Here is a 13071-nt window from a genome sequence, read left to right as displayed (position 1 = left end):
CTACAACTATAGATAAAAGGAACACACACAGGGAAAATGAAAACCTTACAAATACATTTCCTCCTCCCCCCACCAAATTTCCAACACAATACATCTATTCCTCAAATCACCAACTCTTAGTCCAGCACAACTCTTCAAACAATCAATCCTCAGTTCATCAAGAGGAGAGGAGTCCTTCTTGTACCATGGGCTTCCCCTGGAAACACTGCTGAAGCCTCGTGTGTTTCTGTGTCACTCGTGGCACTGCCCGGAGTACATCTGCCGTCGTGACCTCTTCCTTTTCATGTCCAGTGCTCTCACCACTGAACACGGACCAGAGCTGCTTCTAGGGTTGTCTTTTTTAAGGATGCTCTGTCCCGATCCAAAAAAGGCACAGTCTCTCCTTTGGGACACCTGTCCCCCCCATATTTTTCACCCCCTGGGGCCGAGGGGCACCAACACTGAACCCTCTTGGTTCTGTGGCCATTGCCTCCCCCTAGAATGCAGTCTCTGTGTCACAAGGAACATGGTTCTGTCCATGGCTATACAAAAAGAGTCCAGCAAAAGCCACTCCATCATCTCTTCCCACTAGGATTCTTCTCTATTCTTCCACTATTTCTCACTCACCCAGACCTCTCTCATACTTGCACATTCCTTCCTCATCTTCCACTCTATCTTCTAGGAGAGGTCAATGATCTGTAAAGTTCTCATTCTCCGAAAAGGGGTTAAAAGCTCCTACAAGCGGCCAGCTGAACCCCCCCTTCTTCTCCATCCCAGCCGTGCTGCTGGCACAGGCCCATGTTCATCCAGTTTCAAGGTTACAGTCTCAGGCAGCGGCTCTCTCTCTCTCTCTCTCTGTGTCTCTCAGGGGGGGCTGCCCGATGGCTCCCGGTGTCTCTCTCTCTTTCTCTCTTCCACCCTTCCACCCCCAGGGTCAGGCCTACCTCTCCCGGCCACATGGCTTTTCCCCTCCCCCTGCCCAGCCAGCAGCTGGGCCGGGGGAGAGACCCGAACTCTTTCCTGCCAGAAACCCAAAAGGACCCTCCCAGGGGAGAGCTCTGCTTTTAACCCCATGTTCTCAGAGGCAGATCCCATGTCCTAAATGGCCAGGTTAAATGCCAATATTAAAGCCTGAATATCCATTGGCCCAAAACACAGCATCCCAAAAAACACATTTCCTGTCAAACCACCACAGATGGGTGTCAATATATGGAAGAACTATAAAAGCTACCTTGGTTTAATAAAATCTCTCTCTTTCACCCTTCTGATGGAGTTGTGTATTATTGTACTGTGTCGTGCTCTATATTGACATACGTTTGTACACTTGAAGTGTGAATATTGTCAGGGGGTGTTTGTTGTTCACTGTAGAAGGGGACAGAGGCCAAAGGGGCTGTGTACTCAGTGTCTGGGGGAAGAGCTCGAGCTGACTGACCGAATCCTAACCTTAGCCACAAATTTGGGAATCATTGACTTAGATTCACAGGAGTGGTTTCAAATTTTTCAGAACGGGGTGCGTGGGAAGCTTAGATCAATAGCAGAGATTCTGGATGTGGAGTGCCAGAAGTCCATCAAAGTACCGTGCAGTTCCGATGCCATCAGGGTTTCACGGTGGGGCGCTTTTAAAAGGAGGTATGCGGCTAGGTCAGAGAATGTGTTCCCCGAAGAATACTCCTGCTGCTGCGAAGATGGTCTTCCTCACCGCTGGTGGCACCCCAAGGGGCAGAGGCAAAGGCAGAGGAGTACGCCTTGTGGGAATCCTGATTGGCCTGAGCCTAGCCGTTTGTGGGACACAGAGTCTGCACACTGAGGTCCCAAGGAGAGGTGGAAATGAGAGCTCCGCAGATGAGAGTGTGGAAATTGCACTCAGGTGATCCCAGTTGTGAAAGGGGACGGGAGACCCTCAGCATACCAAGCCCTGAAAGAATGTCTCAGGGAACCTGGCAGGTACTGTTGGAAGAATGGCACGAGGGTCAAATTGTGTGAATTGGAAACAGAGATTTGGTGTATCAATCCCGAGGCAAGGCTAAGGAATGGGCGGTCAGATGAGCAAAAACACCAGATACAGAAATGAAATGCAGAAATAATGTCAATCCCCATTTGTAACCAATGCAACCAAACCATGTGGGTTGGGGGGAAGACGGAATAGATCTGTGTCACGTATCACCAGGTGAATCCATTGTGTTAGGACAATGCGAGGCTGGGGATATGCATGAAGAATGGGAAAATGTATTGGATGGGAAGAAATGTTAAATTTGATAGCAAATTTACCTTGAACAGAGACCCGATCATGTTGGATTTGGCATAGACGAATGATGATAGGGTGTGCCTGCAATATGACCGGGTTGTCTGTTTCACGAAAAATAAAGATGGTGAGGATCCTGAGGGAAGAATGAGAGAAATAACTCAGGAACTGAAGCAAAGGAAGTCAGAAATGAAGAGAAAGCAAGTTGAGCAGGAAAGATTAAAATCTCTGAGAGAACAGTATGAATTGCTGGAGAAACAATATGCTGATGGGGAACTACCTTCCCAGGATAGGAATCTATTCGTTGACCTGATGCAAGAAATTGCAACCAAACTAGGATTGTCAAATTGCTGGATTTGTGGGGGACTGAAGTCAGCAGAGAAATGGCCTTTGAAAGGGGAAGGTTTGGCTTCAGAACAGCTTCTGAAATGGGACAATCCGAGGGTCTCAAAATTGGCACAGAGACCTGAGGGATGAATTTTGGACCAGAGGGTGATTAGAACCATCTGCATCAGTCGAGAAGGAAAGGAGTACACCAAAATGGTGGGATACACTCCGTGTGTGTCTACCCTGACGGTGAACTCAAACACCGGCTACCAATGCTGCTGCCGGGGTCTCTCACCTGCTTTGTCTCTGCTGGATTAGCCTCCATTAGCCATGTGGGTCTCCATCGGAAGATCACCCTCTGGTGATTCTGGCTGCAGACCCCACCTTTGGAGGACTGAGACTAGGCGCTATGCCGAGTCGTCCCCCCCCAGTTCTGCCCTGAGCTCCGTTCCCTTGGTAACCACAGCTCCGGCTGTTCAGGGAAACTCTCTTTTTAGAGGAAGTACCTTATTGAAACAATAAAAGTTCAGTTAAAAGAAAGCCCTCTCCTGATTCTTCCAAAAAATACAGGAGAAAGGCAATAGAGGATAAAATCCAAAAAGAATAGGATAAAGGGATTGGTCTATTTCCATTAAGAGAAGTTCCTATGGAAGAGGGTGGAACAGGGCTTGTAAATGCCCCTTTGACTTCTTCTGAGGTCAGAAATTTTAAGACAAAATGTCAACTGTACCTCCTGATTGGGGTCACAATGATGAGGAGGGGAGGAAACACATGAATAATTACGGTAATTTCACAATCAAGAGAATAAATGAGACAGCATATCAAAAAAAGGGCTTTTTGAGGCACAGCAGGGGATAGAAGAGACTCCAACTGAATGGTTAGACAGACTTAGGAGAAATATGAAACAATATTCAGGGATAGACCCTGAAACTGATGTGGGAAAAGCATTATTAAGGATTAACTTTGTTACTAATGCTTGGCTAGATATTAGAAAAAAAAATTAGAAAAAATTGAGGACTGGCATAATAGATCATTAGATGATTTATTAAAGGAAGCTCAGAAAGTTTATGCCCAGAGAGATGAAGAAAAGGCTAAACTGAAAGCAAAACTTATGGTAGCCACCATGGAAGAAAACAATTTCCAGAAAAATCAAAAACACACAGGCACTACTCCTAAATATGAAGGTGGTAGAGACAGGAGAAAGGAATAGAACCCTAATACAAACCAAGTCTCAGGAGCATTCCAGAAATGTCTGTTTTTACTGTGGGGGGCAAAGGGCATTATAGGAAAAATTGTCCTAAGCAGGCAAAAGATATGAAAATCTTTAAACAGATGGGCACAGAGGAGGAATAGGGAGGTCATAGGCTCTATTTTTTAAGGGACAAATACTACCTAGAGCCTGTGATAACTTTAAAAGTAAGTCCACAAGAACTGGAATTTGTAGTATACACAGAGGCAGAAATAAATAATGCCTGTTAAATATTCCAAATAGTTATAGTGTAAGCAAAAGCACTGTAAAAGTAACAGGAAAAAAAGGAAAGAGTTTTACAGTTCTTGTCATTAAAAGATGTAGTAATTGAAGGAGAAACTAAAATTTAGATGGAAGATGTCTTATTAGTGCCTGGGGCAGATAACTTATTAAGAAGAGGCTTACAGAAAAAGAATAGAGGTTATACCACAAGAAGGGAAAATGACAACTAAAGTTTTAAAATTAGGCCAAGAGAATGAAAAAAAAATCAACAAGGAAATTTGGGCTAGGAAGGAAATAGGAGAGGATTAAATATTTATAAAATATTAATCCCGATGTTTCCGGGTGTGGGGTGCCTGGCTTCATCTAGCTCTCGCTGCTGGACCAAAGGCGGCAGCTGTGGCGTTTTACCCCAGAGATACCTTTGGCCGGCTGGGTGCTGCAGCTAGGCACTCGGAACAAATCCGGGCAAAGTAGGAACTCAGTTTACCTCTGGTGGAAAAGGTTCAGGCGACGGTGAAGAGAAAAGAGCAGGTTCTATCGTAGAGTCTTAATCCAGAGTTTTATTTCAGCATGGTAGACCTCTGAATGTGGTAACAGCTCCCAATAGAACTCCTGGCCACATGGTCTCATGTCCTTTTAAGCCCCAGGGACAGGGGGAGGGAAGGGACAGGTGAGGGCCAACCAGGTGGGAGGAGGGGAAGGTTCAAGGGATATAGACGCTTGGACAGGCCAATGAGCCCAGACCTGAAGGGCATCTTTTGAACTTCTGCCAATCACACAACGCCCTTGCTGGAATGTTAAGATTGATTGACAAGCTCTTAGCAGAAGGGCAAAAGGGGGAGGGGGAAGGTTGGCACACCTGGGGGGTTGGGATAGGTGAAACAGGAAATCACACTGCAACAAATATTGACTCCATAAGGGTTACAATTGAGAGAGAAGATTGTCCCATTTGAGTAAGTACCTCATAGCTTTAGAAGGACAGAAAAAAAAATTTGAAGCTAGTAATAAAAAGAACTTATAAAAGATGAGATATTAGAACTTTATATGTCTTCGCATAATACCCCTATTCTCCCAGTAAAGAAGCCCAATAAAAACTATTTTTTGGAGAAACCAAAGTTAAAGTTAGAGGAGGTATTATATAACTTTTGAATTTTCTGAGGGAAAAACTATTAAGTATATCAAAAGGGAAACTATAATTTGTAGAACCAGAAGCAAAATATCTTAGACACTTAATAAATAAAGGTAGCTGGTGTCACTATAGGACACGAAAGAACACAAGCTCACACCGCTGTTCTCAAGGTGAAGATAAAAGGGAAGTTTATTTTCTGACTCCAACATTTATAGTTTTCTAAAAGTGACAGCAGATTGGAGGGTGACAGTGACACCTCTCCAATGACACTGGTCAAACCAACAGTCCATCAACTCTCTCCTCCTCCATAAAGGAATGCAAAACAATGAGTTATTTACAGAAAGTATGTGAGAAAGTTCACTACAAGAATGTCAACATCAGAAGGCTTAGAAAATCTTAAAAAACCAGGGTGACATCTCACCCTTTTCCATTTAAAAAAGAAAAAGAGAAAAGAAAATGAACAACGTGAAAAAGAAAACATGAACAATGTTCAGTGTCCATTTGCGGAGCAATCATCGGAGTGATCGCTCTCATCATCTGCATCCGAGTCATCACTCAATGATTCACCCACTTGATGCCTTTCAGGTTGGTCACGGCTTTCATCTATCTTGCTCATCGGCTGGATCCTGTCTCTGCAGTCGCAGGTCAGGGTGAACACATTTCAAAGGTACCCAGCGTACCCCAGTATCTGTGGATACACAAGCATACCCGCGCCCCAAAGCGATAAGGTCATAGGGACCTTCCCACTGTTTGGTGACTAAATTCCGCACCCGAACCTTCACTCGAGGCTGATGTGGCTCGTCCACAGCCTGCAACGAGAGATGGTGATTCAAAATGACGGGATTATTTGAGTTCTGCGGCACAGTGAGATGATTGATTGTGCACAAAGCTTTTGCCAACCGACTATGCGGGGTTTCACCCTGCATTCCCCGTTTTTGTTTTTGAAGAACCCTCTTCAGAGTACCATGAGCACGTTCTACAATAGCTTGACCAGTCGGAGAATGAGGGATACCAAACTTGTGCGAGACACCCCACAACTGCAGGAACTGCCGCACCTTTTGCGATGCGTAAGCAGGACCATTGTCGGTTTTCACAGCAGAAGGTATGCCCAGAACAGCAAAGACCTGCCTCCAGTGGGCGAGGACATCACGGGCCTTCTCCCCAGTGTGAGCCGAAGCCCACATCACAGAGGAGAACGTGTCCACTGTGACATGCACATACTTGAGCCAGCCAAACTCGGCAATCTCGGTGACATTGGTCTGCCAAAGCTCCAAGGCCCTAAGGCCTCTGGGGTTTACCCCTGCCGGCAAAGGCGGAGCAAATGTATGGTAGTCATCACATGACTCAACAATGTCACGAGCCTCAGTTGGCGTCAGCTGAAACTGCTTCTGCAGGGTATGTGCGTTTTGGTGGAAAAACCCATGCGATGCCTCGGCCTGCGCGAGTGTATGAGGCTGAGGTGCTACCCACGCTGGGTTAGCCAACTTGTCAGCCCTCGCATTACCTTCCACTACAAAGCCCAGCAAATTGGTGTGACTCCTTACATGCAGAACATAGAATGGATGAACCCGGGAGTGAATGGCACACCACAAGGTCTTCAGTAAATGAAACAAGGCAGGATTACTGACCTCCTTCAAAACCAAATGACCCAAGCGCTGTGCGATATCATCCACATAGGTGGAATCCGTGACCAAGTTGAAAGGTTCCTGGGAAAATTTCTCAAATGCCATGACAGCAGCCCTCAATTCAACCAATTGGGCTGACCCATCCTCATGACCTTCCAGAACCTGCCACTCAGATCTGTCCCTCCAAGTAACATATGGCCTTTCCTGTTTTCCCTGAACCGTCAGTGAAGACGGTGGGTCCTTGCACGGCTTCCTGGCAATTTTTGGGCTGCAAAGAGATTTGTGTGAATTTTGCCATATGCAGTAGCCTATGGCTGAGCAGATGATAAATGATCTGCCCTGAAAAATTTTCCAGAGCACTCTGCAGGGACACACTGTTTGCAAAGCTCCAGTCAAAATCCTTCCGTTGCACCGGGAGTATGATCTTTGCAGGATCCGCACCCATCAATTGCAAATACGGTTGCTGGCATTTGATTATCAAGCGAGCAATCAGCACAAACAATGCAGTTGCCGTCTTCTGCGGCTGATGGGGCAGGAAAACCCATTCCAACACGTGCAAGGAATCAGACCATTTGTCACTCCATTGGCCAATGATGCTCGTGGGATGCGCATCTGGAGTGGTGATGAACACAGTGACGTCAATGGAGGGATCAATGCGATAAACTTGGCAAGCCGAAACAGCTCGCTGAACCACCTCCAACGCCTTATGCGCCTCAGGGGTCAGTGTGCAAGGTGACTTTAGATCAGAGTCTCCTTTCAACAAATCATACAGAGGAGACAGCTGTGCGTCGGTTAGTCCCAAGTACGGATGTAACCAAGTGATGACACCTACCAATTTCTGAGCATCATTCAGTGTCTTCACAGAATGCACAAATTGCACCTCCTGGTGACGGATCGTCCGTTCCAGAATTTTGACCCCAAAGTACCTCCAAGGTGGTTGTTGTCGAACCTTTTCTGGAGCCACCTGCAGTCCATGAGCATGCAAAGCATCGAGCAACCGAGGCTGAATCCTCAGCAGCTCATCCTGGGTGGACACGGCCACCAAAATGTCGTCCATATAATGATACAGACGTGCATCAGGAAACTGCTTGCGAACTCCAGACAAGGCACGGGCCACATACCACTGGCATATGGCAGGAGAATTGCGCATGCCCTGAGGCAACGTCCTCCATTGATATCTCTGTGCAGGCTCAGCCTCGTTAATCGCTGGCACTGAGAAGGCAAACTTCAGTCTGTCATCGGGATGCAAAGGAATCGTAAAGAAACAATCCTTCAGATCCACAATGAGGACCAGCCAGTCTGCGGGAAGCATGGTAGGCGATGGCATGCCCGCCTGCAATGTTCCCATGCTTTCCATCACGGCATTAACCTTTCGGAGGTCTTGCAACAACCTCTATTTCCCAGATTACTTTTTGATGCAGAAGACAGGAGTGTTCCAGAGACTGGTAGAAGGCTCCAGATGACCCTGGTCCAACTGCTCCTGCACCAGATTCTGAAGGGAGACCAATTTATCTTGAGAGAGGGGCCACTGCTTCTCCCAGACAGGTTTGTCCACCAGCCACTGTATAGGAGGCGTCGGACACTCTGCGCCCTTCACTGCAGTGGCCCCCATCAAAAATCCATCCCGATGCGCACCCCCCAGACAGAACATCCCTCCCCCAGAGGTTGGCAGGAGTAGAAGTAACATGAGGCCTAACCCAGGCTGTCTGTCCCTCCGGGTTCGCGACCAGCATGGGCCGCTGGCTCACGTAGCATTGCGCCGTCCCTCCCAGGCCCGCAACAGACGTCCCCACCGGATCCAAGGGCCACTCCGGGGGCCAGGCAGAAAAGGGAGAGAACTGTGACATCAGCACCACTGTCAAGAAGCCCACAGAGGTGGATTTCCGACGGCGTCGCACCAGGAACAGGCAGGGTACACAGCATCTCGGGATGGTCCTTGGTCAGGACAGCAGTCCAGTGAACTTGAGGCTGCCCAGTGGATCCAAAGCCACCAGCTCCATGCGACCGGTCAGCTGTCCTGCGAACAGAGGACTTAAAAGGCACAAGTTGAGCAAGTCGTGTCCCTTTCAGGATCGTGACGGGGGGGTGAGTGTGGAGACCATGGTACAAATCTGCCCTGTGAAATCTGCATCAATGAGCCCCAGGCGCACGATGATGCCCTGAAGGGTGGCACTAGACCTCCCCATAAGGAGAGCACTCATGCCCCCACCCAAGGGACCAAAGGCATCCAGGAGGACCTTGTGTATTTCACAAGATTCTAAGACAACTGTTGCTGCGGTGCAGACATCCACACCTGCTGATCTGTGGGTGCTGGCTACAAGCTGGCAAAGGAGACCTCCATTGGCTCCGGGGTCTGGAGACAAGCTTGTGTCTGCACGTGCCCCTCCTGTGCGCTCCGCTTGACGTTTCCTGAGCCCAGTAAAGCCTGGCCATTAACATGAACAGTCGCCTTGCAAACATTGGACATGTGATTAGGCCTACCACACTGACCACACAAGAACATGGGGAATTTGACCTTCTGCGCCTTCTTCCCCCACTTCTTGCCAGCCTGCGCAGTCCCCTGCTGTGGCCACCCGTCCTGCAGTGCCGCCCAAACTGGCTGCACAGTGGCAGCCATGGCATCCAACTTCCGACCCGGGGGGACGATGTCCGCACAGGCCTCTGCCATCTTGGAGACAGTAGGAAAACCAGGCAGAGCCACTATGACCCTCCTACAAGCAGCATTGCAATTACACCTCACAAGGTTTACAATCGTAACCCTCCTTGCCAGAGGATCAGGCACCTGCCTCTCCACAGACGCAGTCAGCCTTGCCGCAAATACCATGAAAGGCTCATCATCCCCCTGGACAATGGTCAAAAATGGCTGCTTCAGAGCAGTCATTTCCAGGGTCTGAACAATCGCTGCCATGCCCAGCGTGTGGCACTGGTCAAGCATAAGGGGATCAAATCCAATCTGCCCCTGAACATTTTCATAAAGCCCTGTTCCCAACAGCATGTCAGCGACAACCCCACGCCTGGGGTCCTGCGGCGCCAGCGCAGCATTCTGCACCACCGCGTGAGCCGACAAACGAGCCCACTTGGTCTCAAAAACATCAAACTGCACAGGGTCAAAAAGAGAGTGCGCCACATGACGGAGATCGTGAGGTGTCAGCACGTCCATAGCAATCCTCCGGAGAGTCTGCATAACCTCAGCAGACCCCAAACCATGCTGAGCAACCGCTTCACGGACCTCCCTCTCCAGCTTATATGAAAGGGGTTCGTGGGCATTATGAGCAACACCCCTGAGCACAGGGAAAGCCTGGGAACCTCCTGACAAAGACACCTCACCTGCTGTGTCCCGGCCCTTGGGCCCCAAGGGACAAGAGGAGATGATTGACTGGGAGCCAGGTCAACACCACTCACCCCTGTGCCCCCTGCAGCACCGGCAGAGCCAGAGGAGCCCGCTCCGCGACCTTGCAGATGTCACGAGGAGACAGGCTCAGTCATCTCGTCGATCTTAGTTTTGGCTTCTCGCCAGAAACGCTCGGGGTTACTCGGACGCACGTTCACCTGGCACAAGGGAAGCGTCCACAAATTTGACGAGGAAGCGCCATGGCCCCGGGCACCCACCGGCCTCCCACCGGCCGTGTCAGCAATCGCGCTAAAGGTTAATACCTCAGTGCCCTGTTGCACCGCAGCCCTGGCAGGGGGCGCCTCGGCAGGCGCAGGTGCCGGTACGGCCCGCAAATCCGCTGCGAGCCGGGACGAGACCGGCGCGGGGCCCCCAGCCCCCGACATGGGGGAGGGGCGGGACACCGAGAGACGCGCGGCCCGTGGAGCCGCGTCACTGCGGGGCGGCACAAGGGAGCCCGGCACACCCCCTATGAGCGTTCGTCCTGAGCCGCAAGACTCCACAGCGGGCACCGCCCCCACCGAGCGGAGAGGGGCGGGCTGCCCGCCCACCGGAGGGGGGCCGGACAGAACACCGACCGACGCCCCGCCCCCGGCTGCTTCCACCGATTGCGCATGCCCAGCAGGCTGTGCAGGCCCAGAGACGGGCGAAGTCGCCCCCCCCCCCCTGCTGAGGAGCCCAACTCGGAGGCGGGCGAACCTGCCCCCGCCGCGCTCAGGGGGAACGTCGTGGAAACACCGTAGTTCGGACAAAGAGTCGTCACCGAATCAGACTCAAGCCGAGGTGGAGGCTGACCCTCAAAGGCCGGGAAGGCACAAAGAGAAGGCAACACGTCCCCCGCCCTGCCGCCTGGGCGGGGCCGGGCGGGGTGAGGATGGCCTGCCGAATCCACAGAGCCCCCAGAAGCCCACGGGGCTCCGCCCCCCGGACTCGGGATCAGCTGGCTGTGAGCCCAATCCACCCTGGGGGAACAATCGCCACCCCCTAGCACACCGTCTCGGGGCGGGGGAGAAGACTCCACATCGCACAGAAACTCAAACTCCCCCTCGTCCACGTCTGAGACAGAAGGGCTCCCCTGGGAACTCCGAGGGGTACAAGAACCAGACCCCTGCCAAAGCTCCTCACACTTTTTCCACTGCACCAGCAGAGATCCCACGTCTACGGTGCAATCATCAAAGAGGGCCTCCATGAGGCGGACCCCCAAGAGAGACCACGCCTCCCTGGAGAACGCCTTCGCAGGGTCCGAAAAGAACCCCCGCTCTCGGGCCCACAAAAACCATCTCTCAAAATCACTCCACGAAACAGAAACCTGTTTCCACTCCAGGACCCCCCTCCAGAAGTCCAAAACGAGGGAATCCACCTCAAAACCCACAGAGGTTGCCATCACCACAAGAACAGCAGGCAAAGCACCAAAGAGAGAGGGACAATACAACATCACCGGTAATCCGGACGCTGTCTCAGCCTAGGCTGCAATACACTTCGGCGTCACCAGATGTCGCTATAGGACACAAAAGAACACAAGCTCACACCGCTGTTCTCAAGGTGAAGATAAAAGGGAAGTTTATTTTCTGACTCCAACATTTATAGTTTTCCAAAAATGACAGCGGATTGGAGGGTGACAGCGCCACCTCTCCAATGACACTGGTCAAACCAACAGTCCATCAACTTTCTCCTCCTCCATAAAGGAATGCAAAACAATGTGTTATTTACAGAAAGTGTGTGAGAAAGTTGTGAGTCTGTCTGAATTTTCCCTCATCTGCCTCATGATTGTCATTGGGGGACCACTGAAGAGAAGACCCCCCCCCCATCTAGAATCTCTGGCTCCAAAGGAGAAAGCCACACGCCAAAGGCCCTGAGACCTGAAAGCAAAGCACAGTGTTATTTCACAGGTGTTGTTTGCTGTATGCTAAGAAGGGGGCACCATGCCCTTTTTGCAACAATAGCTTTGGAAACTGTCCTACCTCTCGGCCTGGCTGGACTTCTCCTGAGTTTCGGATGGTCTCCCACAGAAGACCCTCACCTGCTTTACAACCACCATGACAGACAGACTGAGATATAAGAAGCCTCTCCATCAAGGACTGAGACACGAAACCCCCATGTGAAAAGGCCCCTCTCCTTCTTCCAAGGACTGGGACTGAAACCCCCAAGCCGGGGGAGGTGTGTGGGGGGAGGCAAGCTGACCAAAGCGAGATGTTTGCCTGCAGGTTGTGACCACTAGACCAAGAAAACAATGGCTCTCATTTACTGCTGAGAACATAGACTACCTGTTACATCTATTCCCTATAGTATCTGTTACCCCCCCACAATTTTCAATAATAAAAACCTCTGAGTTAGCTAGAGATTTTGACATCTCCCCAGCGTAACAGGCGGATCCTTGACTGGACTGGACCAAAGGACTTCGTCTCTACGTTGGTAGCTATATCCCCTCTCTCTCTCTTCTCTCTCTTTCTCTATCTTTTTCCTCTCCCTTGATCCCTCTATCGCATTTTGCTGTGGTCATTCAATAAAAGTGCATTTGTTTTGATTTTTACTGCAAACCCCCTTGTACCGTGTCGGTTCTTTTGCACCCTGAGATCACCTCCTATGAACCATCACAACATCTGTTCACTAGGATGGATCGTGACAAAAGTTCACTACAAGAATGTCAAAATCAGAAGGCTTAGAAAATCTTTAAAAAACCGGGTGACAAGCTGGAAACTCAACCATGAGAGAATTGCAGGAAGTTCATCCCTTCCCCCTCCCTCTTCAAAGAGGGAAATCAGAAAACTACTTGGATTATTGATGTATTGTAGATTATGGATTGAGGGGTACACACAGGCAGTAAAATTTGTGCATGAAAAATTGACAGAGGGAGATGATATTAAACGGACCAAGGAAGATATTGTTAAATTAAAAGAGTTGAAGTTA

The 13071-nt window shown here is 50.0% G+C and overlaps 1 protein-coding gene across 1 annotated transcript; it reads left to right on the top strand.

Moving 5' to 3' along the window:
* The first annotated feature begins 10548 nt into the window (after positions 1-10548).
* LOC139599007 (proline-rich protein 2-like) lies at positions 10549-11355 on the top strand. The gene has a single exon (XM_071445937.1). It carries the CDS (start codon positions 10549-10551, stop codon positions 11353-11355), a length of 807 nt encoding a protein of 268 aa, XP_071302038.1.
* The last annotated feature ends 1716 nt before the right edge of the window (positions 11356-13071 follow it).

This window comes from Agelaius tricolor, unplaced genomic scaffold (genome assembly GCF_023055355.1).
Source record: "Agelaius tricolor isolate 1412-34295 unplaced genomic scaffold, bAgeTri1.0.p SCAF_21, whole genome shotgun sequence".
Lineage (NCBI taxonomy): Eukaryota > Metazoa > Chordata > Aves > Passeriformes > Icteridae > Agelaius > Agelaius tricolor.
This window is presented reverse-complemented; position numbering and strand designations above follow the sequence as displayed.

Bases quoted from the DNA above. Each gene is read 5' to 3' on its own strand.
- LOC139599007 (XM_071445937.1), top strand. From the start codon at position 10,549: ATGGGGGAGGGGCGGGACACCGAGAGACGCGCGGCCCGTGGAGCCGCG.